Below are 24,969 nucleotides of genomic sequence, written 5' to 3'. Positions count from 1 at the left end.
GATATATATATATATGTATATATATATATATATACACATATATATGTGTATATATATATATTTATATATATAGATGCTTTTGGACATATTTTATATTGTAAACCATTCTAGAGATTTGAGTCTCTAGTAAAAACTAACTTTGCCTTTTGGGTATTTTCCATGCAGTCGTCAGAATACTGCATGGAATACTAGATTATATACCAGATATACTAGATTAATACCACATATAGATTAATCCCATTCCTAGATATATGTTCTCCTACAGCAAGAGTTTTGTAATTTTTATTCACCAATGTGTACCTATCACCTGACACATTAGTTTAACGCATGATCAAACACATAAATAAACAAATCTACCTTACCTGTATGTACAGTAGAGCAAGGCTCTCATGAATGTGTCAGCAAAATAAAATTTATTATTTGAGTGGTTTAAGACATATTAACCTTGAAATTGTATTCTTTTATGAATTCCCTTCCCTTCGTATATAAGCACTCTTGGAAATCATCAACATGTGACTCTCCTCCTTCCGTCTATTCCCCTTGCTGGATGTAACCAAGCTATACTCGGCATACACTGACACCTACTGGCTGATGGAAAATGTGTTCCGTGTATATATACATTCTACAATCTTTCTTCTTTAAATTCTTATTTTCCAACTTCAATTCATGTAATATCAGACAGTCTCTCTATATATATTCACTTGCTCCATTGATATATAGAATCTTCTCGTGCAATTTTTTTTTTAAATGTTTTTAATTTATTTCTGAAAGAGAGACACAGTGTGACCAAGAGAGGGTCAGAGAGAGAGGGAGACACAGAATCTGAAACAGGCTCCAGGCTCTGAGCTGGCTGTCAGCACAGAGCCTGATGTGGGACATGAACCCACGAACCATGAGATCATGACCTGAGCCAAAGTCGGACACTTAACCAACTGAGCCACCCAGGCGCCCCTCTCATGCAATTTTTCAAAGGTATAATGTTCAGACCTAGTGTTCCCATAAAAAAGAGTTCCATGATCACCTAAGATTCATAAGTGCTAAGTACTATGTTTTCCTCTTAATAATTCACATTGAACTTTGGACTATTAAGGTGCTGAGCAGCATAGCAGTAAAGATGCTTATATACAATTTCACTGAGCCCACTGTTTCACAAATTTATTTAATATCAAAAATGGTAACAATAATAAGCAAAAATTATTGCACAGTAAGAATCTCAGTATAATTTCACTATGGAATCCTGTTTTGCTCCCACAAAAACCTATTAATATCTTTTGAAATACATTTTTTTAAAATGTTTTATTTATTTTTAGGAGATAGAGAGACAGCGTGAGCAGGGAAGGGCCAGAGAGAGAGGGAGTCACAGACTGAAGCAGGCTCCAGGCTCTGAGCTGGCAGTCAGCACAGAGCCCGACGCGGGGCTCGAACCCACCAACCGCGAGATCATGACCTAAGCGAAAGTCGGACGCTTAACCGACTAAGCCACCCAGGCGCCCCTTTTGAAATACATTTTGGGAACTGCATCCTGCAATTTCCTATCTTTGCTCAGGATGTTTCTTTTTCAACCTCCTGTCCCCATTATCTTTCCCTCCCTTAATTCTCAGATCAAATGCTACCTTCTCTATGGAAGTTTTCTTAATTCGAATAAATGAGAAAGCCCTTTGTTTACGTCTATCATAGGACAGAGCATGCGTATATTCTAGAGCTTTTATGTAACTTGTTAGTTTCCAAGATTAAACACTGAGACTCTGGAAGTAAAGATTCTGTCTCATTTATATTTTTATCTTCTATATCTCTAAGCAGAAAGTTTTACACACAGGAAGCCTAAGTGAATGTCTGTTGAATTGAATCGGAGGCTAAGCACTGCATTCATTAAATACTTGCAGCAAGAGAAAACTAAGCCTTCAGTTTATAAGACAAACTAAACACAACAGAGCTTGTGGTCACACTCTTTAAAATGCTTATAAATGTTCCATAAAGTTAAGTATACTTACCCCAAAAGATGAGGAAATTAAGGCCCAGATTGGAGACTATCACTTGATCTGGTAATGTAGCTAGTCAATGGAAAATCTGGGATGAGATTCCATGTCTGACTCCAATCCCATACTCTTCCCATCATAAAATGTCAAATGTTCTCCAACAACTTCTAAGTGCCCCAAATGTTTCAGGTCATCCCAATATCAAATGCCATAATAATCTCCCCCAATTACAGGTAGGGGAATCATCCTGTGACTTTCTTCAGAGTGAAGTCCCATACCAGATATGACTATTAAATTTAAGAAATACATTTCTACAACTGAATCATGAAGCCCCATGCTCAACTTCTTCAATTAGAAGATAACACAGTTACTTTAATCTTTCTAGGTTCACTCTACTCTTCTAGAACACATTTGCTGAGTTATATGCAAAGTGAACTAATAATTTGTATGTATCTGTAAGTATCTGAAGAACTGTTTGGGTAGGAATTTTGCTAAGGACAAGGCATTTCCAGGTAATCTCCCAGCCTAAAGTTCTGTTTTCACTGCAGTTGTTTTTTTAAACACAGACCATGAGTTTCATCAAAGAGGTAAAAAGTGGCTGGTAAGCCAAGGTGGATCTAGAGGTTTTACAATGATTAAACCTGTTACGCTGCACTGGGAAAAGAATGGGGTGAATATCCAAGTAGTGATTGGAATTAGGTCCAAAGAAACCCAGGGAAATCAGGTAGGAGACCTAAATGAAAACTCAATGTTGAAAAAACATAGTATTTGCAAAGGAGTTGAACGTGTGAGTCAAATGTGGAAAAGAGAAGGAAGGAGGTCAGTCCAAAAAGTGTTAACATGGTTAGGAGCCATTTGTGACTGCATGGTATAAAAATAGACTAAGATGGGCTTGGGAGCAGCCAATTAAGACCAGTGTTTCCAACTAGCAGGGAAAAAGAGTAGACACTGAAATTAAGTTTAGAAGCAGAAACCAAGTTTAGGCTTCATTAGGTAGGTAAAAAAGAGTGGATTAATCTTACTTGGGGGCTAACAGAAAAGAGGCTTGATGGTATCAATCTGAAGAGTCCAAAAGCCGTCCAAAATGGATTTACTTAGTAAATAAGTATTTGTGTGTGTGTGTGTTTGTGTGTACACATGTGTGTTCGGCTTTTACAGGCTGTGTCTTTGATGGTGCTGTGTATACTGACATAAGGACCCATGGTAGACACAGCCAAGAGTTTTTGAAGAACGACCTGTTCTTGAATCCTAAATCTATTACATCTTAGCTGTGCCTCACTGGGCAGATAACCTCAATCTCCAGGACTTGTTCTAACTACAACACTTTGACACATGTTATAAGGATTCAATGATACGATGTATTAAAAAGCTTGGAAAAAGTCTGATGCATAGTAAAGGCTTGAAAATAGTTAATATTTTATTAGATCATTAAAACCACTATACTTATATCCTTAAAGACTTTAAAGAGAAGGGGATTTATAGCAAGCTTACAGAAGAAGAATAGACAGATGCACAGAAAACAAAAAATTATTACACCCAAGGAAAAGAAAAGCAGAATGACAGTCTGTAGTCTCTATATAAACCTTATTTGAACCCAGACACATCTATTCAGAAAACTCAACTATGCCTGAATAACTTTTCAGAGTTAATTTGAACAACCTAGCACATAAAATGTCACCTGTGCCTCCCAACCTCCCCCTTTTGGCCTTATCAATTTAGAAACAAACTCTGTGATAAAATTAGCAAGGTTAAGTCACTTCATCAGTAAAGATACCATTATTTAATGTTGCTAAAAAGAGAAAAATTATGGAAATAAGAGGTGCTAAGAAAATAAGAGTTAAAAAGAAAACTCCAGAAACCCACACAGCTTAGGATAAATTCTTATATATTTATCTTTATATAATTCCCTAGGATGTAAGGAGTAGTTTATAGCTATGCACAATAGAAGAAAAAATTTATAGATCTCTAATAAAGACCTTGTCCATGTAAGAATATTTATAAACCAAGATATCAATTTCGATATCAATCCTTCTCTTCTAGAAATACCACAAAAATAATATAGACATTGGTAGAAATAGAAAGCTTAGAGTACTATGGGTAATTATATACTCTTAAACACATTGAACCATGTATGACATGCACAGATGAATGAATATTTGCGAAGCTGCAGAACTCCATTCTGATTGGACATGACAGAGGATGTGACGGGCAGAGGACAAGGCAGGTGTAAAGGCGTTAAATCAGAGGAGGGCTTGAGAAGACCTCACATATTAATCCAAGGAGATAAAGATTTTGGATAGGCAGAAGGAAGCAGAGGAGTGATACAATTGGGGATGGCCAAGCTGGCTACAGAAGGTAAGCTGGATGAGAGTTCTGACCGGCTGAAGAGACACACATAACCTCCACATGAAGAGGAGTAATACCTGAACTAGGTTGGTAACAATACTGAAGAGAATAAACATAGACATGAAGAAGATTTTGAAAGAACACTGGACATGACCTCCTAACTGATTGCAAGTAAGGGAATTAAGAAACAATCAATGGTCAACTTCAGGATTTGAGCTTAGGTGACTGGAAAAATGACGATGCCATTGATAGATACAAATGGAAGGAAAACATATGCTCTCCAGGAACATTAGTGAATTTCTACCTCACACATACTGAATTTGAGAAGCCAGTGGAACATCTGGCAGAAATAACCTAGAGACAAGATGGAGATGGAAGCAAAGAACTTAAGTGAAAGGCAGGTCTGAAAAATGTAACTTGAAAGTTTTTACTCAACAGAAATTAAGAGTTTCTATCATAAGAGCAGATGGGCTTTGGCAAAAGGGAAAAAGAAGTCAGAGACATGGTTTCAGGCTACAGGAAAAAGCAGAAATGGCAAAGGAAGAAGAGAAGAGGTCAAAACAAAGGAAAAGAAAGAGACCAAAGAAGCCAGAAGAAAATCAAGAGAAGGCAAAGGCAAATGCTTCCAAGAAGAAATGGTGAATAAAGATGAATGGTACAGATTGAGAAAAAGCACATGATTTTGCTTACCAGATGACCACTTGAGATCTCTAGATCATCAGCTTCAGTAAATAATTGAAGTAAACACATAAGTGAACATGTTGGAAAGAAGACCTCCTTAAACACGATACAAAAGCAAAAGCCCACCAATTCCAATTTTAATTTTGATAGGATTGGATTATGACAAGATCAGAATCTTGTCATAATTTGATAGGATCAAATATGTCACAAGACATTGTAAACCAAGTTTAAAAGTAAGCTACAGGGTGGGAAAAAATATTTCCAACAGACAAAAGACTAAGATTTACAATCTATAAGAACTCCTTATACCAAAGACAAACAAACATCCACACAAGACCGCATGTGTGTGCGCGCACACACACACACTCACAAACACCAGCTTAAGTAGGCAAAATAATATGAACAGGCTATTTCCAAAAGAGAAAATTCAAATGGATGGTTAACATAAATAGAGATGGCCAACCAAAGTAAGGAAAACACACATTTAAAAAAGATGCAGCTGTATCAGACTGACCAAAATTAGTACACCTGATGGTATCAAACACTGGAATAGATATGAGAAAGGTGAAAGGGCTGACCAGAAAATCCCCTAGAAGAACAACAATATCTATTAAAATTTTGAATATCAGTAGTAAGGACCACTCTCACTCTCCAATAAAAAGAATCAAAGCTCCTTGTTATGGCAGATTCTAGAACTGGGGCAGTGAAAATAGGAGTCTGGAGCATTTTGCAGTATCAGAAAGGGGTGATCAAAATTTAAAAATATGGAGGCATGTAAAAGGGATCCAGGAGCCAGCCTAAAAGAGCTCCAAATGGCCAAAACTGGAACAATTTGAGCAAAAAAAATAAATCAATAAACATGTAAATAACAAAATATATATTTTGTTGTATTGGATTATAACCCAAGGTATTAAAAAAAAATATACATGAGTCCATCAGATAAAAATAACTAAGTAAATAAAAGGAACACATTTTCCTTATGTAAAAATTCCAAATAATATATACAGATAGCACTCCTTTTTCAGGAGATGAGGCTTACCTGTCTCCCTTCTCTTTGAGTGTGGGCTGGACTCAGTGACTTAATTCCAAATAACAGAATATGGAAAAGGAAAAACAATCACTTCATCATGAAAAAACTGGCCAACACCACTTTAGCCAAGTGATCATGGTGAACATCACCAGTGATGGCTGTGGATACCCTGTACCTCCCGATAATAACATGATGATATTCTTTCCCAAACCCGTAATTTCAGCCCAATCAAGAGGAATGTACCAGCTAAACCCAAAGTAAAAGACAGTTTAGAAAATATCTAATCAGTCCTTCTGAAAAATAAGGAAGGTCTATGAAACTGTCTAAGACCAGTAGAGACAAAGGAGACACAATGAATTAATGCAATGCAGTATCATGGACTAGATCCTGGAATAAAAAAGAATGTTAGTAGAAGACCTGGTGAAGTCCAAATAAAGCTGGGAAGTTAGTTAATATTAATGCACCAATGTTGGTTTTTTAGTTTTGAAAAAGGTGCCATGGTAATTAAGATAACATTAGGCAAAGCTGCAACTGGGTCAAGGGTATATACACAGGAACCATCTATACTATCTTTGCAACTTTTCTATAAATCTAAAACTACTCCCAAATAAAAAGTTTATTTTAAAAATGTAAGTTATCTCTATCCCAGGAGCAGCAGTTCCACTTCTCTCCATCTACTGGAAACAAGTCCTTGCATAATTGCACGAGGAGGTGTGTACAAGGGTCTTCAATGCAGAACTGTTATTGTCAGAGAAAAAATTTTTTAAAAATTCTAACAGAGTGACTAAAGAAACTGTGAAACATCTACATTATGGAATATTATACAGGACATAGAAATGAAATATATCTATATATATTGGGAAGATATAACGCTGAGTGAAAAAATAGACTGTGGAAGGGCACTATGAGATATGATAAGAAAAAGGAGGAAATAACATCCAAGATCTTTCTATATACACTTCTGGGACATTTATAAACACATGTCTATGTTGAGATAAAAAGTGTTTACAGTGGTGACATATAGGAGAAACTAGAATTCGAGGTGGTGGCCCAGGGGATTTGAGTTTTATTCCAAGATGTTGAATTTATTTTACAAGAATGCCTGCATTATTTACCTGGGGAATTACAAGTCATTAATTTGTTTAAGGTAGGGAGAAAATTCCCCCTAACACAGGAGAGCAAATGGCACAGTAAGGTTCTGGCAGGTGCTATGGTGTAATAATGCAGAGGGTATGTCATGGAGACCAGCAGCAGGGAGGCCCTTGGCCTGAAGCCTGGCCTAGTTCACTGAGACAAGCACTTACTCTCACCGTAGGTGTTACAATAGCAGTCAGCCTTAATAACGGAGAGGCCAATAATGTAATGTCCAATGTATTTTGTTTCCAATAGAAGTGGAAGCACTTCAAGGGGTGGCTCTTGCAGCCACCTGGATTAAAAAAAAAAAAAGCCCATGTGCTACTGAAAGAAACAGACTTCTTCCCTCTATTCCAGCTGACCTTAGAATCCAAGGTTTATTTTACACTCTCACTGTCGGAATAAAAGCAGAACCAATCAGCACTATTGCAGTTGTTTCAGATGACAAATGTCAAATTAAAATTCTGGCAGATATGGAAGATACTGCCCTTTTCTTTCATACTCATTATCCTACATTAAGCCAAATTAAATTTCCTTATAAGATAGGACTACAAAAACATATGGAATAGGTTGGAGAAAATTTAACTCAGAGCATATATTTAAATAAGTGCTTAAAGCTCCATTTAAAATACTACAGTTTTCCTTAATATATTTTAAAGAGCTCATTTCCCACCAGTAACCGGATATTTTTAAAATAATATTTGAGAATCTTTAGCTGTACAATTAAAAGTTTGTTTCTCCTCTACCACAGCTAAATATATTTCAGATGATGAGAAGCCAAGGCCCCTTTCCAACTCTGTCTTCATTCAAACAGGTCACAGAGATTCCAGAGTCCATCATAAAAATAACACAATACTCTTTGCATTGAGACAATAAAACCTGAACCCTTCTGAACCCAATTGTGCTTTCTCTGTGCTTACAATTAGGTAAATGATAGGTTGGAGAAGTCACACTATAAATTCACAATAGCAAACCTCAACAGGCAACGAACAATACCAACCACTCCCACACATCTCTAGGTATCTCACCTCCTCTCCAAATGACCATTTTGAATCTTATCCATTCTCCTCAAACCTCCACCTGTCCACTACACCACCCCTTTCCCTCTTATGCCTCTTCCCCCACCACTCCTATTGTATAGATAAAATAGATGCTGTAGAGGACCAAGTCCCTTACCTTCCCAAAACCTAGTATGCAAACCTGTTCCATCCAGCCTAATCCTGACCTTCCCTCCTGTTACAGAAAGGACATTATCCCTACTCACAAGGCTAGTTTGAGATACCAGCCCCTCCTATCCTGTCAGAATCAATCACCACTTCTTTTTCATGTGTAATCAATCTCTTCCTCTTAACAGGATCCTTGCTATTGGCTTTTAAATAGGCTCAAGAGGATCTAACCTCACCTGCCTAGCTTCCCTCAGCTCCCCATCCCCTTCAGATCTCTCCTTCCCTTCAAAGCCAAACTTCTCAAAAAACAGTTGTCCATATTTGTCTCTGCCACATCAGCTGTCACTCAATGCTCCCCCCATTCCAATATAGCTCCCAACTCTGTCACCTGACAAAACAATTTCTGCTAAGGTCATAATGACTTTTTCAATCTAAATCCAATACATGTTTTACATTCAACATCTTATCTGACCTCTCGGCAGGATCTGACCACTTATTTCTTCTTAAAGTACTTTCTTCTTCCCTCAGCCTCTATGAAACAATATTCTGTTGCATTCCTCCTACCCCCGTGGTTGCTCCTCTATATGCTCTCCAGGCTTACTCTCCTTTATCTAGCTCATAAATGTGGTAGTTCTTCACAGCTCAGTCCTTCCACCCTCTCTTCCTAACAATCCCACCTCTGCCTTTGGCTTCAATTATGACCAATATGCATAGCTCACAAGTTTAAAAACCCAGCCCAAACCTTTCATCAGAACTCCAGGTCTGCATATTAACTTTCTGTTTGCTATTTCCTCTTACATGACTCAAACGTAACTCAAACTGACCATGTATAAAACTGACCCTCATGATCTTCTCCCAAAGTTTGATCTTCTTCCAACATTATCTATCCCAATAAATAGTGGTTTGGCTCCAAATACAATCAGTCACAAACACTGCAATATTACTATCTCTCAGATCTATCTTAGCTACTGTCACCCACTATAGTCATTTCTCTTGGGCTTTTGCAACAGCCTCCTAGTTGATCTCCCATATCCAATCTTTCCCTGGTTGGTGGTCAGAATACTCTTTCTGAAGCATAAATTAAATCAACTCACCCTTCTCTTTAGACAAAATGTTTAATAGATTCTTATTGTTCTTAGGATAAACACAAAGACAAAGCTCTTTAAAAATGATTTATGATCCTAAGTTGGCCTGCCTCCTCTCTACCCTTTCCCTGTTCCTCAACTGTTCCAGAGTAGCCACCTGGGTCTTCTTTCCATCTCTTGTCTTCACTGTGCTCACTCTGACCACTGGCCTTTTAAACAGCTTTCTCCCTTGCTCAGAAACTCTTCACACAGTCCGCTGCTTCTCATCTTTCAGACAGCAATTAAGCATTAGTCTTCTGAAATCCCATCCTGACCTGGTTGGTCTTCCTATGATTTGGTCTCCTAACGCTATCTAGCTCTTTTTCATAGTACTGATCGTATTGCAATTTTGCATTTATTTGTCTTTCCCACTATACTCTACAAAGGTCTACACTTCAAAGCACCAGATTTCTTTTAGGCCAACTATATTTCCAGTACCTAGCACAGTAGTATGCATTTAATAAATATCTGTTGAATCAACAAATGAATGACCATCTTCAACACCTGAGGTTGAAAACTTTTCTGCTGAGTGTCCAAATTCAATGGGTTCTTGAAATCCAGACACTCTTAATCTGGGACCACTGTACATGCCTTCTTCTCTTTACATCTAAATTACCTAAAATAGCCCTGGAAAATGAATCCCTAGCTCTAGCTTGCTTCTCTCTGATTCACCCTATCTTACGTAAAGCTGGTAGGATGCTGGGGCAACATCTTCTTATGGGCATGATAATAGGAAAAGAGACCAGGTGAACAAAAAGACCACACAAGGAAAGGGAAGCTTGAAACCATTCATTTGAGGCTGGTAAGAAAAAATCTAGGACTGAACATTAGATTATCTGAATATGTGAACAACTGTCATATTCAAGAATCAACAGATTAATTTTTGGTAGCTCTGGTTGAGAGCTTCTGGAAGACAGAGCTCAGCTGGATAGGAGGAAGACCATTCAGTCAATTAGAACTATCTCAATGTGGTCACTCTTGTTAAAGCAGTAACTTGGCCATGACCCAGCAAATTCAAACCTTGCCTGGTGAAATGCACAGCACAGAAAACAGTGGTTCTCAAGCATTTTTTTTTTTTTTAAATCAGCTGTGGAACCCTTTCTTCAAACAAAAGTTTTTGAGGAGAACCTCATATGCTACATAGATAAATGGGAGCATCTCTGTGGGCAGATGACTGCCACCCTCCACTCCCTGCCCAATCCCTCTGGAGCTACATGCCACTGCCTCAGGAGCAGCTTACCAGAGCTCCCTACATGAAAACATGCATGTCTTCCCTGCCCAGCCCTTCTCAGTTTTTACTGGGGTCGGGGTGGAGTGGAGGAGAGTGCTTCTTCTCTCTTTTCCATTTCCTTTGATTCAGCTAATGAATATGATTTTTCCATGAAAATCCTTTCCTCAACATGTATGTGGATTTTGCTCTTTTCAAAGAATTTTTCTGTGTATGTTTACCATGTTGTCTTAACTTTACTATAAATTCCTTTATGGCACTAATCTTTGGTCTCCTGCTTTGGAATCACATACCAAGTATAATAGGAGGTAATAAAAAAGAGGAAAGAAAAACCCAAACCATTCTGATGGCAGTGGAGACAAATGTGTGAAAAGTACTTTACAAAGAAGCATTTATATTTTCCCAGAGGAATTTGATAACTTTTCTGTATTTTTAGGTTAATTTCCTTTTAGTGGATTCCTGTTATAAGAAGCTAAGGCAATGGACATCTGAAAAAAATCACATTTGTATCCTTCAATTCTGATATGGAAGATCAGATATGAACATACTATAAATCAGAAGTTTCTACTGCTGATGTTATGTACGAAGATGCATAAATATTTACTGAATAGAGTATAGTAGCACTATATTTTGGGGAGTAATCAAAATGTTGACACATTCTAAACTACCAAAGGAATTGTTCTTGAGGAATACATTTATAGTGACATTTTCAGATCTCCTAAAATTTTATGGTGAGGGACTACATGATATAATGAAATATAACTGAATTTGGAATCAGGACAACCTGGCTCAAATTCTGGCTCTATCACCAACTAATAAAGATACTGACTAATTATTTCTCTTACTGCACCTCAATTTCCTCATTTATAAACTATAAGACTTGGATATTCACATCTGAAGCTTAAATTAATCTTACTCTGCAAAAGGAATGCCCCTAATTAGAGTGTACTGACAATATCACCCTGTGGGGACATAGAAGACACAGACATGGTTTAATAAAGTGCTCTTTAGGGGTTGGTGACACTAATCAATTCATTTGCTTACTTGCTCATTCACTCATTCTAGCATTGTATTCACACACTATCCAAATAAATTAATGCTGAATGTTTTAGTAAGTTATGTAATTATTAGGTAACAGGTCTTAGATATTCTGCTGGATATAAAATTAGAATAAATTAACTTTTGGTTTATGTTTTCATTAACCAGAAAGGACAAATTCCTCTAAATCTCCTAAAAACCACCTAATTTTATCTCAGGCAGTGATAGTCTCTGACACATCAGGTATGAGCACCTCAATTAATCAGACTTCAGCAATGATTTTATGAAACTGACACAGAAAACACAACAAAGTAAAAATAAATGGAATTATATTAAACTTAAAAACTTTTGTGGATCAAAAGACACAATCAACAGACACAATAAAAAAGTGACATAAGGGTGTCTGGATGGCTCAGCCAGTTAAGTGTCTGACTCTTCACATTGGCTCAGGTCATGATCTTACAGTCATGAGATCAAGCCCCATGTCGGGTTCTGTGCAGAGCATGGAACCTGTTTGGGATTCTCTCTGTGTCTCTCTCTCTCTCTCTCTGCCTCTCCCCCTCCCCCACCAAAAAAGTAAATAAATAAACTTAAAAAAATGTAATCTATGAAATGAAAAAAAATATTTGCAGGCCATATGTCAAATAAAGAGTTAATATCAGGATTATTAACTCCTACAATTCAACAACAAAAAATCAAATAACCTGATTAAAAAATGGGCAAAGAACTTGAATAGACATTTTTCCAAAGATATAAATATGGCCAAAAAAATATATGAAAAGATGCTCAGTATCACTAATCATCAAAGAAATGCAGATCAAGGGGCGCCTGCCTGGGTGGCTCAGTTGGTTGGGTGTCCGACTTCGGCTCAGGTCATGATCTCACAGTTTGTGGGTTTGAACCCCATGTCGGGCTCTGTGCTGACAGCTAGCCCAGAGCCTGGAGCCTTTTTCAGATTCTGTCTCCCCTTCTCTCTGACTCTCCCTGCTCATACTGTCTCTCTCTCTCAAAAATAAATAAAACATTAAAAAAAAAAGAAATGCAGATCAAAACCACAATAAGATACTATCTCACCCCGATGAGGATGGCTACTATTATAAAACCAGAAAAACCCGGCTGGCTCAGGTGGTAGAGCATGCAATTCTTGAACTTGGGGTTGTGGGTTTGAGCCTCATGTTGTATGTAAATATTACTTAAAAATAAAATCTTAAAAAAATGGAAAATAATAAGTGTTGTTGAGAATGTGGAGAAATTAGAACCGCTGGTAGTGGAAATGTAAAATGCTGCAACTACCATGGAAAACAGTATGGAGGCTCCTCAAAAAATTAAAAACAGAACTTCCATTTGATCCAACAATCCCACCTCTGGGTATATATCCAAAACAATTGGAAGCAGGGTCTCCAAGAGATATGTGCACACCGAGGTCACTGCTACACTGTTCACAATGTATAAGAGGCAATTCAAATGTCCACTGAGGGATGAATGAGTAATCAAAGTGCTGAGTGAAATACTACTCAGACTCAAAAAGAAAGGCAGTCTTGTTGCATGCTACAACACAGATGAATCACCTTAATGACATTATGGTAAGTGAAATAAGCTAGTCACAAAAAGACAATATTCCATGATTCCACTTATATGAAGTGTCTAAAGTAGTTAGTATTATGAAATGAAATGTGTTCTCCACAAATTCATATGTTGAATGAACACTTAGGGCTCTAACCCTCAGTGGGACTGTATTTGGGGATAGGGCCTTTCAAGAAGCACTTATGTTAAATGAGGTCATAAGAATGGGGCTCTAATCTAACCACTGTCCTTATCAGAAGAGGAAGAGAAGCAAGATCTTCTCCTGTCTCCACCCCCTCTCATCTATCTTTCTCTTTGTTCTCACTAACAGAAGGGGCCATGTGAGGACACAGTGAGAGGGAGGTTGTCTACAGGCCTGGATGAGAGTCCTTATCAGAAACCATCCTGACAACACCTTGATCCTTGACTTCCAGTCACCAGAGCCTTTGAGAAAATAAGTTTCTGGTGTTTAAGTAATCCAGTTTTTGGTATTTTGTTATGACAGGCCTAGCAGACTAATACAGACAAATTCATAAAAACAGAAGATAGAAAGGTGGTTACCAGGGGCTGGGGGGATGGAGGAAAAAGAATTAATGGGTATACAGTTTTCAGTTGCAAAATAAAAAAGCTCTGGGGATCTTTTTCACAACAACGTGAACATGCTTAACATTACTTAACTGTATACTTAAAAATGTTAAGATATATATATGTAGTTATATATATATATACACACACACATATATATAGTTATATATAGCTAATAGCTCTGGGCTGTCAGCACAGAGCCTGACATGGGGCTCGAACTCATGAGCCACGAGACCATGACCTGAGCTGAAGTTGGACATTCAACTGACTGAGCCACCTAGGTGTCCTTAAATCAGATATTTTATCTTTTGGAAAATGTGGACAGAACCACTACCAATAATAGGACTCATATAACTTAAAACAATGAAGAGAATTCAATTTAGCTTTAAAAAAAAAACAACGCTTATTTACATTCAGTGATTACATTCCCCTATTCTTTTCTTATAGACATAAGAACAAAGGACTTAAAACCTATAAAATTCATCATTGTTTACTAAGAGTAAATCTATTTTTCACATTTCCCTAAAAGAAGAGTAGAGAAATACAACAATAAACATTTTTTTGTACTTATTCTTTTTACTTTAACTAACTTAGCATGTGGGATTATAGAGGTTTGGGCTCATGCTGCAGTAAAATTTCTCTTATTTGGTGGCCTAAATAAAATTTCCAGAAACGAGTGGGCCATGCCTCCCAGAGCAAAAAGGTAGACACAGCTGAATTTCAGGAGATAATCTAGAACAGGATTTTTCAACTCTGGCACTAACTACATTTGGGGCTGGCTCATTCTTTGTTGTAGAGGTTCTGTGAGGCACTGTAGGATGTTTAAGAGCATTCTAGGCTTTACCTACTAGATTCTAGTAGCCCCTCAAGTTGTAACAACCAAAAATGTCTTAGACATTGCCAAATATCCCGTAAGGGGAAAAATGACCCCCATTCTAGAGAATATGAGGCCATGGGTGAATTGATGAATTAGTACACACTACAAAAGTTAACTTAGGGTCCAAAGCTAAAAAGTTAATACTTATGATCAAATTCGGATATACAAACTAAACAATGTAAGTTTTAAGATAACTGTGGGCAGGGGGTATGGCGATAAAAAACAATAGACTTCAAAATGTCAAGAGACATGTGTGTCTATTGCTAGAAAGAAAGAACATTCTAAATATATTACTTGCCACTTTTTGTGTATGTGTTCAAGGAACTAAAACCATAGTTACATTTGCTATTTTCCTCTTTTAGACTGCCATCTGGCAATCCACACTTCCACTAAAAAAATGAAATAAAATTGCAGCTGATTGGACTAAAATAGTTAATGTACCTTCCTACGTGCCAAAAATATGTCAGGGAATCTATGGTTTGCTCAGCAATGACCCCAAAGAAAGAAACTAATGTCTCTTAAAAGAACCAAACAGTAGTAGGAGAAAAAACACAACAAAAGTAGTTATATACAACAGGCAAATTGAAGTTATCAAACTCATTTATTATGTCCCTAAGACATGACATACGAAATTAAAAAAAAGAAAAAAAAAAGTACACTAATCAAATACAGCAGGACACAACTGACCATAGTCATTGCATTTCCAGTGTCATGGGAATTTGTTAGGAAATGAGTGAAATAATGAGACAGTCACACAACTCAAGAGAGGAAGTATAAAGATTCTTCACAATAATGAATATAAGTTTCACCACAGTAACTCAGTCTACCACCACTTCCTTTTTCTTAGTACCCAAAAGTTGTCAAAAGACAAACTGTCACATCTAAACTGGCATATCCTTAGAGTTCTCTTTCACAAATCCATAAAGGCTGTTACCAATAGATAAACAGTAATTATCAAATATAAAAATAAGCAGAAAATGATGTACCATTCATTTGACAAGTGTTTTGTTAAATGCGACCATAATACTAATGAGCAAGACACACAAGGTTCTGGTTCACATGGAGTATACATCCTAGCACAGTAAGGCTGGTGGAATTATCAAACATTTGGGGAAAGTAACACCACAATGCTAAGTATGAAACACGAATTTTTTCAAAGAAAGGAGAGTTAACACCCAAAGAAAAGAGTTAACAGAGAAAAACAGAAGACTTGAAGTATCATTATTATTCTCAGAGATACTAAGAGAATAATTCATTTGTAAGAGAACAGATTATGAGGTAAGAGAAAATTTTGAATAAACACATTTAGATACATCTGTATGAAATCTTAGAAAACAAGGATAAAGAGAAATCCTATAGGTTTTCAGAGATAACATGTAAGAGATTTTTATATATTCAAGGATTAACTACAGTTCAACTTTAAAAGAAGTACATAAAACAGCATGTTTCATCAAATCAATAAAACGAAGACTATTAAGCAAAAAACTAAACTGCAAAAAAATACATACTATATAATACTTTTTGTAAATATTTTTAAAACATCAAATATTTTTATGGAAATAGACTTACACAATAAAAATACAAAACCATTCACGGCCACAATACAGGACTGTAAGTAAGAGGGAAGAATGGGGTGCCTGGGTGGCTCAGTCGGTTAAGCGTCCCACCCTTGATTTAGGCTCAAGTCATCATCTCAGGGTTTTGTGAGTTTAGGCCCTGCATTGGGCTCTGTCCTGACAATGCGGAGCCTGCTTGGGAGTCTCTCTCTCTCTCTCTCTCTCTCTCTCTCTCTCTCTCTCTCTCGTCCTCCTCCTCCTCCTTCTCTGCTCATTCTGTCTTTCTCAAAATAAATAAATATTAAAAATTATTTTTTAAAAAGAGGGAAGCAAATGGGGCAGGGCGTTGGTTTGATACATCTCTAAGAAGAAACTGCCACCATCACCAGAATCATAAATGATCTCAATATAGAGAACAGAGTTCAGGAGAAGGGAGAAAAAGAAGAAATACGAAACCTTATTAAGAGTCTTTTCTTGTTCTGGTGAAGAGTATGTATACTAGTTACATCTAAAAAATGATAGTAATAAAAATAAGTTCAAGTACATGTTTTAAAAATTTCAGGTCAACCACTAAAAATCACTTTGAGATGGAAATTTTTTTTTTTACTTCCGAATCATCAGAGGAAAGAAATGATGCACAGAAGACAACCAATGTAAAAGATAGTAGACTAAGTTCAACTCTATCAATAATCATAGTGTGTATTAAATTCATTATTGAAACAGACTGCCATATTGGAGGCTTTTTTTTAATTCATTTGTGTTTTTTTTCCTTTTTTGTTTTGTTTTGTTTTTTTAATTTTAAGGAGGCTCCATACCCAACATGGGCTTGAACTCACTCGCGTGGTCTATTGACAAAGCCAGCCAGGTGCCCCACTCATATTGGAGTTTTAAAATATCCAGCTATACTCAGTTTATGAGGTACATGTTAGCAAGACAAATACCTAAGATAAAATGACACAGGATAGCTGAAAATAAAGAGATGGAAAAACATTCCCCTTCTCCACAGGGGTTACATTTCAAGACCCCTAGTAGATGCCTGAAATCCCAGATAGTACCCAAAGCTATATATATTATGTTTTTTCCTAAACATACATATCTATGATAAATTTTAATTTATAAATTAGGCACAGTTAGAGATTAAAAACAATAATTAAAAATAAAATGGAACAAGTAAAACAATATGCTGTAATAAAAGTTACGCGAATGTGGTCTCTTTCTCTCCCTCTCTCAAAATAACTTCGTTTACTGAACTCACCCTTCTTATGATGGCGAGAATATGAGATGACGAAATACGTATGTGATGAGGTGAATGGTGGAAACACTGTGAGCTAATATTAGGCTACTACTGACCTTCTGACCATATGTCAAAAGGAAGATCACCTGCTTGTGGACCATAGGGTGACCATAGGGAACTGAAACCACAGAACGTGAAACTGCAGGTAAGAGGAGACTACTGTATAACAAATTAGCAATTAAAAAAAAAAGCAAGTAGGGGCATCTGGGTGGCTTAGTCGGTTAAGCGTCCGACTTCCGCTTAGGTCATGATCTCGCAGTTCGTGGGTTCGAGCCCCGCGTCGGGCTCTGTGCTGACTGCCAGCTCAGAGCCTGGAGCCTATTTCAGAGTCTGTATCTCCCTCTCTCTCTGACCCTCCCCTGCTCACGCTGTCTTTCTCTCTCTCTCCCAGAAATAAATAAAAATATTTAAAAAAAAAAGGCAAGTAAATATAACAATATTTACATCAGGCAAATTGGAATTAAATGGAAATAGCATCACAAAGAAGGACAGCAAAATCTCTTTTGGATAAAATATGCAATTAGTCAAGCTGTCATAGCTCAGACATTTATGTACCTAATAACATAGTTTCAAAATATATAATGCAAAAACGGATATCAAAATCAGAAGAAAATTACTCATCCATTTTTCAAAAGTCCACATTTCAAATAAGTAAGAACTTAAAAGGTTTTAATAAGCGTCACTACTTAAATCTATAAAGGCACACACACACACACACACATACAAGTATATAGAGAATACAAGCAACAGCCAGCTTAAAAGGTGACTATGTATTAAGCCACACACACGCATACATACATACACACACCAAAGTCTTCAGAACACAAAGCATAAGCCGTAGTCTCTGATCATACCTGAAAACAACACAAGAATAGAAATCTGAATTGTTTCGTTTAGACAGGCATCAGATGGGCAAAAATCTAAATGGCAGTTTGGGTGATGATGCAGGGAAATAGGCATTTATAGAAACTTCAGGTAGGAGTATAAATTTGTAATGTCATTTTACAAAATAACTTGATATTACCTATCAAAATTTTAAGTATCGTACCGTTGCCTCAGCAATTCTACTTCTAGACATCCCTTATAAAAAAAGTACACATAATTACAAAAGAAATTTGTATAACAACACACAATGAAATGCTAATTATAGCAGCAAAATATTAATAACCCAAATATCTATCAACAGAAAAATAGTTAAATTATTTATAGTACATCCATTATATGAAATGCCAAGCACTGACTTGGAAAGAATCTCCCAAGACATAGTGTTACTTCTTTTTAAGGGTAAAAAATACATGTGTATCCATTCAAATTATATTAAGATGAAAAATAAATAGAAAAAGGAGTTGAAGAATATACAACATACTTTTTACTTCCACAAAGGGGCATGATGGAGAGCTTTCACATTTTACTTTTTGTATGTTTCAATTGTTTAACTATTTTATGATTTGTACTGCTTGTATAATCCAAAAAAAAGAGCAATTTTTCAAAATTTCATATTTACTTCCTAGGAAAAGACTGGAATCTCTGTTCTTAGTACAAATTTGATCAAACCCATTGGAGAGTATAGCACAAGTATAAACTTCAATCTGTTCTCTCTGCCAGGAATACTGAACTCTCAGATAAAGCTCACTCCTTCATTTCGTGTTTTCCACTTAAATATCATCTTAGGAAACTTTCTTGACTTTTCAGCATAAAATGACAACCTCCTACTTCCATCCTACATCGCTCCAACTACTTTACCTTGCTTTGTATTTCACTAGAGTAATTTAACACCTGTGTCTTAGTGTCCCTATCTCTAAAATGGAGGTGATAATGGTACCTGCCCCACAGGGTTCTTGTTAGGCTTAAATGAGCTTAAAGCCTCAGAGGAGTGCCTGACTCTTAACAGGAACCACATCAGTCCATGGTTTTATGCCTCTTTTGTTGATGGTCTGCCTTCCCCCTATTAGAATGACAACCCCAGGAAGAAAGGCCTATGTTTTGTTCACTATTGCATCCCCAATGCCTGGAAAGTGCTCATCAGTAAATATTCATAGCTGTTGATGCCTGATTAAGTACTGCAGCCATATGCATAGACAGCTGAGATTACAAGAAAAAGACCAATTATTTTCAGTAAAAGCTTTCTGCAGATTAGCATGAATCATCCGTAATAACTCAATCTACTTTAAAGCATAACATTTAGCAGTACAACTCCTAGAAGCTTCAAACAGGGAAGTGCCATAGTACCATCTAATTCATTAATTTCTCAACACCAAATGGCAAACGAAACTAAAACATGATGCGGAATGAAAAAACAAACACACAACTTACTTTTCATTCCTGCTTTTGATGCATGGCTGATAGAGGACCTTGACGGCATTCCAGGCAGAACTGGAATCTGCCTTTAAGATGTCTTCCAACAGGGGGAATTTTGTGATACATTTGGAACTTCCCAAAGATTCAATCACCAAACTGTCTGAGTTTAAAAGCCACAGCTAAAGATTTGGAGAGAAAAGTCCAAGTATAAGGATATCATTTTCACCCTACCCATATCTTATACCACCACTAAAAAACAAACACAAACAAAACTATAAAATATCAGAAAAAAATACAGGAGAACTATGTATATAATTTTTAAGTATCGTAAGTCTTTCAAAGGAAAACATCTGGTAGAGCCACTGAGATTATAAGTTAAAAAAAAAAAAAGACAGCCAACTAGGAGAAAATACTTAACAGTATACAACAAAGTTATTATCTATAATATATAGAGCCCCCAGGAAAAAAAAAGGGGGCAACAGCCCAACAGAAATGAAGGCAAAGAATACGAACAGAATTAATAGAGTAAGTGATGCACGTATATAAAAATGTTTATAACTAGTAATAAGGAAACATAAAAATTGCCTGACACCCTTAACACGTACAGATTTGCAAGTACAAAAAGATGGTATTATCCAGTTCAGAAGAGGGGTCTGGACTGCTGGTGGACGAGTGTTTCAGGATTTGGATGCATGCTGTTTATGAGGGGCTCAGCTGGAGTCTGGCTTCAGCATGACCCCATGGGGAGCTCTGAAGCAAGAATCCCACCCACAGAGCCTGTCTCACCTCCAGACAGGAGGCCCCTGCTTTTTGTACGCCAGGGTCAAATCAAGTAGGCTGGAGGCTGACCAGGGCAGGGGTGGGGAAGAGGTAACTTTCTGAACAAGGTGGCGTCTGTCACATAAGGATGAGTTTCTGGAGAAAAGGCAGCTGAGTGCCATTAGCAGCCCATACCTCTCAGCAGCTGGGAAATGGGTGTACCAAACTGAGTAGGATCTGGGGAAGGTACCAAGAATGCCTCACTACATGGGATAAATAAATACAGCTTTTCTGAAGGATGATAATTATCCATTTAAAATACACAAATTCTAATACTGTATTAGATTAGAAAGGTCCATTTCTAAAGAAGTATTAAAATACACATGCAAAGATCACTTTCATTGTCTCACTGTCTTTAACAGCCACACAATGGAATTCTAGTCCTTAAAGACGCTGTCTATTTACAGTAACAAGAAACAATCCTTATGATATACTGATGTGTGAAGAAAAATGCTCATCACATGATTCTGGTATGTTTTACAAACAGAAAAGCAGAATGTGAGTGTATGAACATATAGTTATATAAGGATGGGGGAAAATGTTGAAGTACACATAGCAGATTAATAATTTTTACCTTCAAATACTATGATACAGTAAGACAGGAGAGAAGATCAGATGGGGGAATACCACTTCCTCTATATTCTTCATGTTGTCTGTTTCGAGGATGTATTACTTTTATAACAAAGAAATTTTTTTCAATTTAAATATATATTAGTAGTAGATTTTAAAAGTTCCTATTCCTGAATTTGACTTGAAAACCTTACAATAAAAGAAAATTAAAACTAATTTCAGACTAGGACTATCAGGAATACTCAGTATTGACTTCAGTCAGAAAGTATTTTAGCTTTGGTAGAAATTATCTGGAATCAGAGAAGCATGGGGACCCCATAATGGATGGACAGCTACAAAGCCACACCTAACAACAACCTACCCTCCTCTCTCCTTCTAGCTACCATGTTTCCCTATTAGCTTGTGAGTTCCTTAATGGCATTTTTTGCTCTACCCTGAACACCTAGAACAGTGCCTTTAGAATAAGAAATGTTCAATATATGTTTACTGGTTGAATAAAATAGATATAGAGACAGAGAAGAGACTTAGGCCTTGATTCTTAGGATTCTTACAAAAATAGTCCAAATTCTTTTCTGCAGACCATTATTTTTAACAGCAACAGTATAATATTAGATGCTTGTGGTACATGCAGGGGATGATTCTGCTAACTGCAGGGCCTCTTATCCAAAACTTGCCCCTACTTCTCAAACATCAATGTGTTAAAATCAGGATCTCGAAGAGGTATCTGCACTTGTGTTCATCGCAGCACTATTTATAATAGTCAAGATGCAGAAACAATCTAAAAGCCTATCAACGGATGAATGAAGAAAACAAATGTGCTGCATACATACAATGGAGTATTCTGCCTTAAAGAAGAAGGAAACCTTGTAATATCCAACAATACAGATGAACTTTGAGGACAGTATGTCAAATAAAATAAGCCAGACACTGAAGGACAGTACTGCCTGATTCCACTTATATAAGGAATCTAAAACAGTCTAACTGATAGAAGCAGAGAGTAGAATGATGGTTGCCAGAGGCTGGAAGGAGGGAGAAATGAAGAGTTGCTAATGAAAGAGTATAAAGTTTAAGTTAGGCAAGTTGAATAAGTACTAGAGATCTGTGTATAATATTGTGCCTATAATTACCAATATTGTTATCATGTACTTAAAAATCTATGAAGAGGGTAGATCTCACATTAAGTATTCTTATCACATACACACACATAAAAAAGCAGGAGTAAACAAATATATTTTCAACATTAAAGTATCAAAAGGGAAAAATAGGGAAAAATCAATAAGGTAAAAAAAGTGACAGAGACAGAACTGGTTATACTGACCAAGAAAAGCCATTAACAACTTAGAGTGAAAAACTTTATTTTGTGGTGGGAGCAGGAAACAGGTTTTATTTCTCTCTATCTCCCTAGTACCTAGCACATAAAGGCACGTGATCTTCTGTTATTGAGTTTGGTTTGGGAATGAAACTGATATTACAAATTCAGTTTTTGATCATTTATTTTCTGGACCTGAGAATTAAGAAAAAAGAAAGGCAAGACTCAAGAATTTCTGAGACTCCAGATTACCAGGTTACAGAAAGGTGGGAGAAATAACATCTTACCAAGATGTACGCTTTGCCGTCATGACCTTGAATAGTGAATCTGAAAGTGCTTCTAGCAGTGGAGAGTTCCACCAGACACTGGGCGATAACACTCTGTACAAACTGAGACCTGTTGGAACAGAAGTCAATTTTCCCAATGTGCCTCTCATAATAACTCTAACTGGAAAGAGGAGCCAAAAATACCCACAGGGTACCCAAAAGGCAGAGGCGTGTGCAGCCAGACTTTTCTATATGCTGCCCATTCCTTCACAGACTGTGCTAATGTGGATTTTAATATATTTTAATGTATTTGTGTTTGCTCCAGTCTTCTCATAACCTGTTCTCCAATCCTTAATACATTTCCCATCCCAAACCTAACTATTCCTTGACTGAATATAAAATACTGTTATCAGACATGTCAATATTCCCCTTGTGCTGTAGTACATTAAACAGTGAGCAAGTTAAAAAAAGAAGGCTAGATGTTTCCTCTCAAACATTAGACAGTTATCTACAATGATTTCCATTTGGGTCCCCTCAAAAAGTCAGAGCTGAGGTAGAGAATCAAAGTTATTTACATGAGGATAAATTCTAAGGTTAAAATCAGATTGCCATAATTTTCAGATATCCATAAATGAATTGAAAGATAATATTATAATTAACTTCTGTTTGCAAACTAAAAAGATTCCAAGAAAGAAAACACTAATGATTTTGGTGCCTAATTAACATTTTTAAAAAAAAACACAGGAGTTATCTGAAAATTGACCCACATTTCACATTTTAAATAAGTTACGCTAAAACCAGAAATAATTATTCAAAACCTATTGGTGATTAGGTTATGAGATCTTGGATATCTGACAAATAGAAAGAAGCACCAAAAGCTTTCAGAATTAGAAGATGTTAATAGAAGCACATTTGTTTATGCTACTATGTAAGCAAATCATAAATGAAAGCTCAGGTCTTTTATATGTGTGATTTGGTTCAACTGTCTAAAAGCCTTTCTCAAAGGTTTTTATTTTTTTCCCCAATAGAAGGTATAAATAAAAATGAATTCCCAAATAATCACTTGTACCTATCATTCTCCACATTTAAAATTACAGAACAAGCTTAATTTGTTAATTATACCTTGGTATGATGGGAAAACTTCTTTCAGATGGCTGAATAATTATCTCTGTCATATAAAACTTGGTGGTTTCTAGAAACAAAAAATAAGAAAATTAAGTATCTTCCCATTGCACTAATATTTTTATTGTGGACGTGTTGGTCCCTAATTATGACATCCCAAATTGAATATTCAGTACGTATACCAGTAAAATTAACATTCAATAAAACTTTTCCCAAAATGACTTAGTAATTAAGATGACAAAGCACTGGGGCGCCTGGGTGGCTCAGTCGGTTAAGCATCTGACTTCGGTTCAGGTCATGATCTCACAGTTCATGGGTTTGAGCCCCACGTCGGGCTCTGTGCTGACAGCTAGCTCAGAGCCTGGAGCCTGCTTCAGATTCTGTGTCTCCCTCTCTCTCTCTGACCCTCCCCTGCTCATACTGTATCTCTCTCTCTCAGAAATAAATAAAAAAACATTAAAAAAAAAAAGATGACAAAGCACTGATGACTACAATGAGAGAGTCCTGAGACTTGAGAGGGCTTGATGTTGTTTCAGCAGAGCATGGCCCAGGTGAATCTGGTGCAAGCACACTCCATTTACATTCACGGAAGGTTAGAAAAATCAGTCACATCACAGCCATAGCCCACGTATGTAGAAACTAGTCATCGGATTTCCTCATTTTTTAAAAAATGTTTTTATTTATTTCTGACAGAGAGAGACAGTGTGAGCAGGGGAGGGTCAGAGAGAGAGAGGGAGATACAGAATCTGAAACAGGCTCCAGGCTAGCTGTCAGCACAGAGCCTGACGTGGGGCTCAAACCCACGAAGGGCGAGATCATGACCTGAGCTGAAGCCAGACACTTAACCGACTGAGCCACCCAGGCACCCCTTTCCTCATTTCTATGGAGTGGTCACAAAGCTAGGAGTCACTGAAAAAGGCTTTTTAATCATGGTGTCCCAGAGCCCATGAAAAAATGCTGTGTTTCACATTAGTATTTCCCAGAATC

The 24,969-nt window shown here is 36.8% G+C and overlaps 1 protein-coding gene across 4 annotated transcripts in view; it reads right to left on the bottom strand.

Annotated features, from left to right (window-relative positions):
• UBE3D (ubiquitin protein ligase E3D) overlaps nt 1-24,969 on the bottom strand; it is a 152,356-nt gene that overhangs the window by 86,795 nt on the left and 40,592 nt on the right. For 3 of the 4 annotated variants that reach the window (XR_013331623.1, XM_077750239.1, XM_077750240.1), the window contains 3 exons: nt 23,983-24,052; nt 22,882-22,990; nt 19,912-20,075 (listed from right to left, as the gene is read on the bottom strand). Coding sequence is in view for 3 of the 4 variants with exons in the window: in XM_077750239.1 (XP_077606365.1) it covers nt 19,912-20,075; nt 22,882-22,990; nt 23,983-24,052 (343 nt within the window). In the remaining variant the exon portion in view is untranslated. Of the gene's footprint in view, nt 1-18,118; nt 18,453-19,911; nt 20,076-22,881; nt 22,991-23,982; nt 24,053-24,969 lie in introns of those variants that run through there. The other variant, XM_077750241.1, reaches the window with a different exon arrangement.

The sequence above is a fragment of the Crocuta crocuta genome, unplaced genomic scaffold, assembly GCF_008692635.1.
Source record: "Crocuta crocuta isolate KB4526 unplaced genomic scaffold, BGI_CrCroc_1.0 scaffold9, whole genome shotgun sequence".
Classification (NCBI taxonomy): Eukaryota; Metazoa; Chordata; class Mammalia; order Carnivora; family Hyaenidae; genus Crocuta; species Crocuta crocuta.
This window is presented reverse-complemented; position numbering and strand designations above follow the sequence as displayed.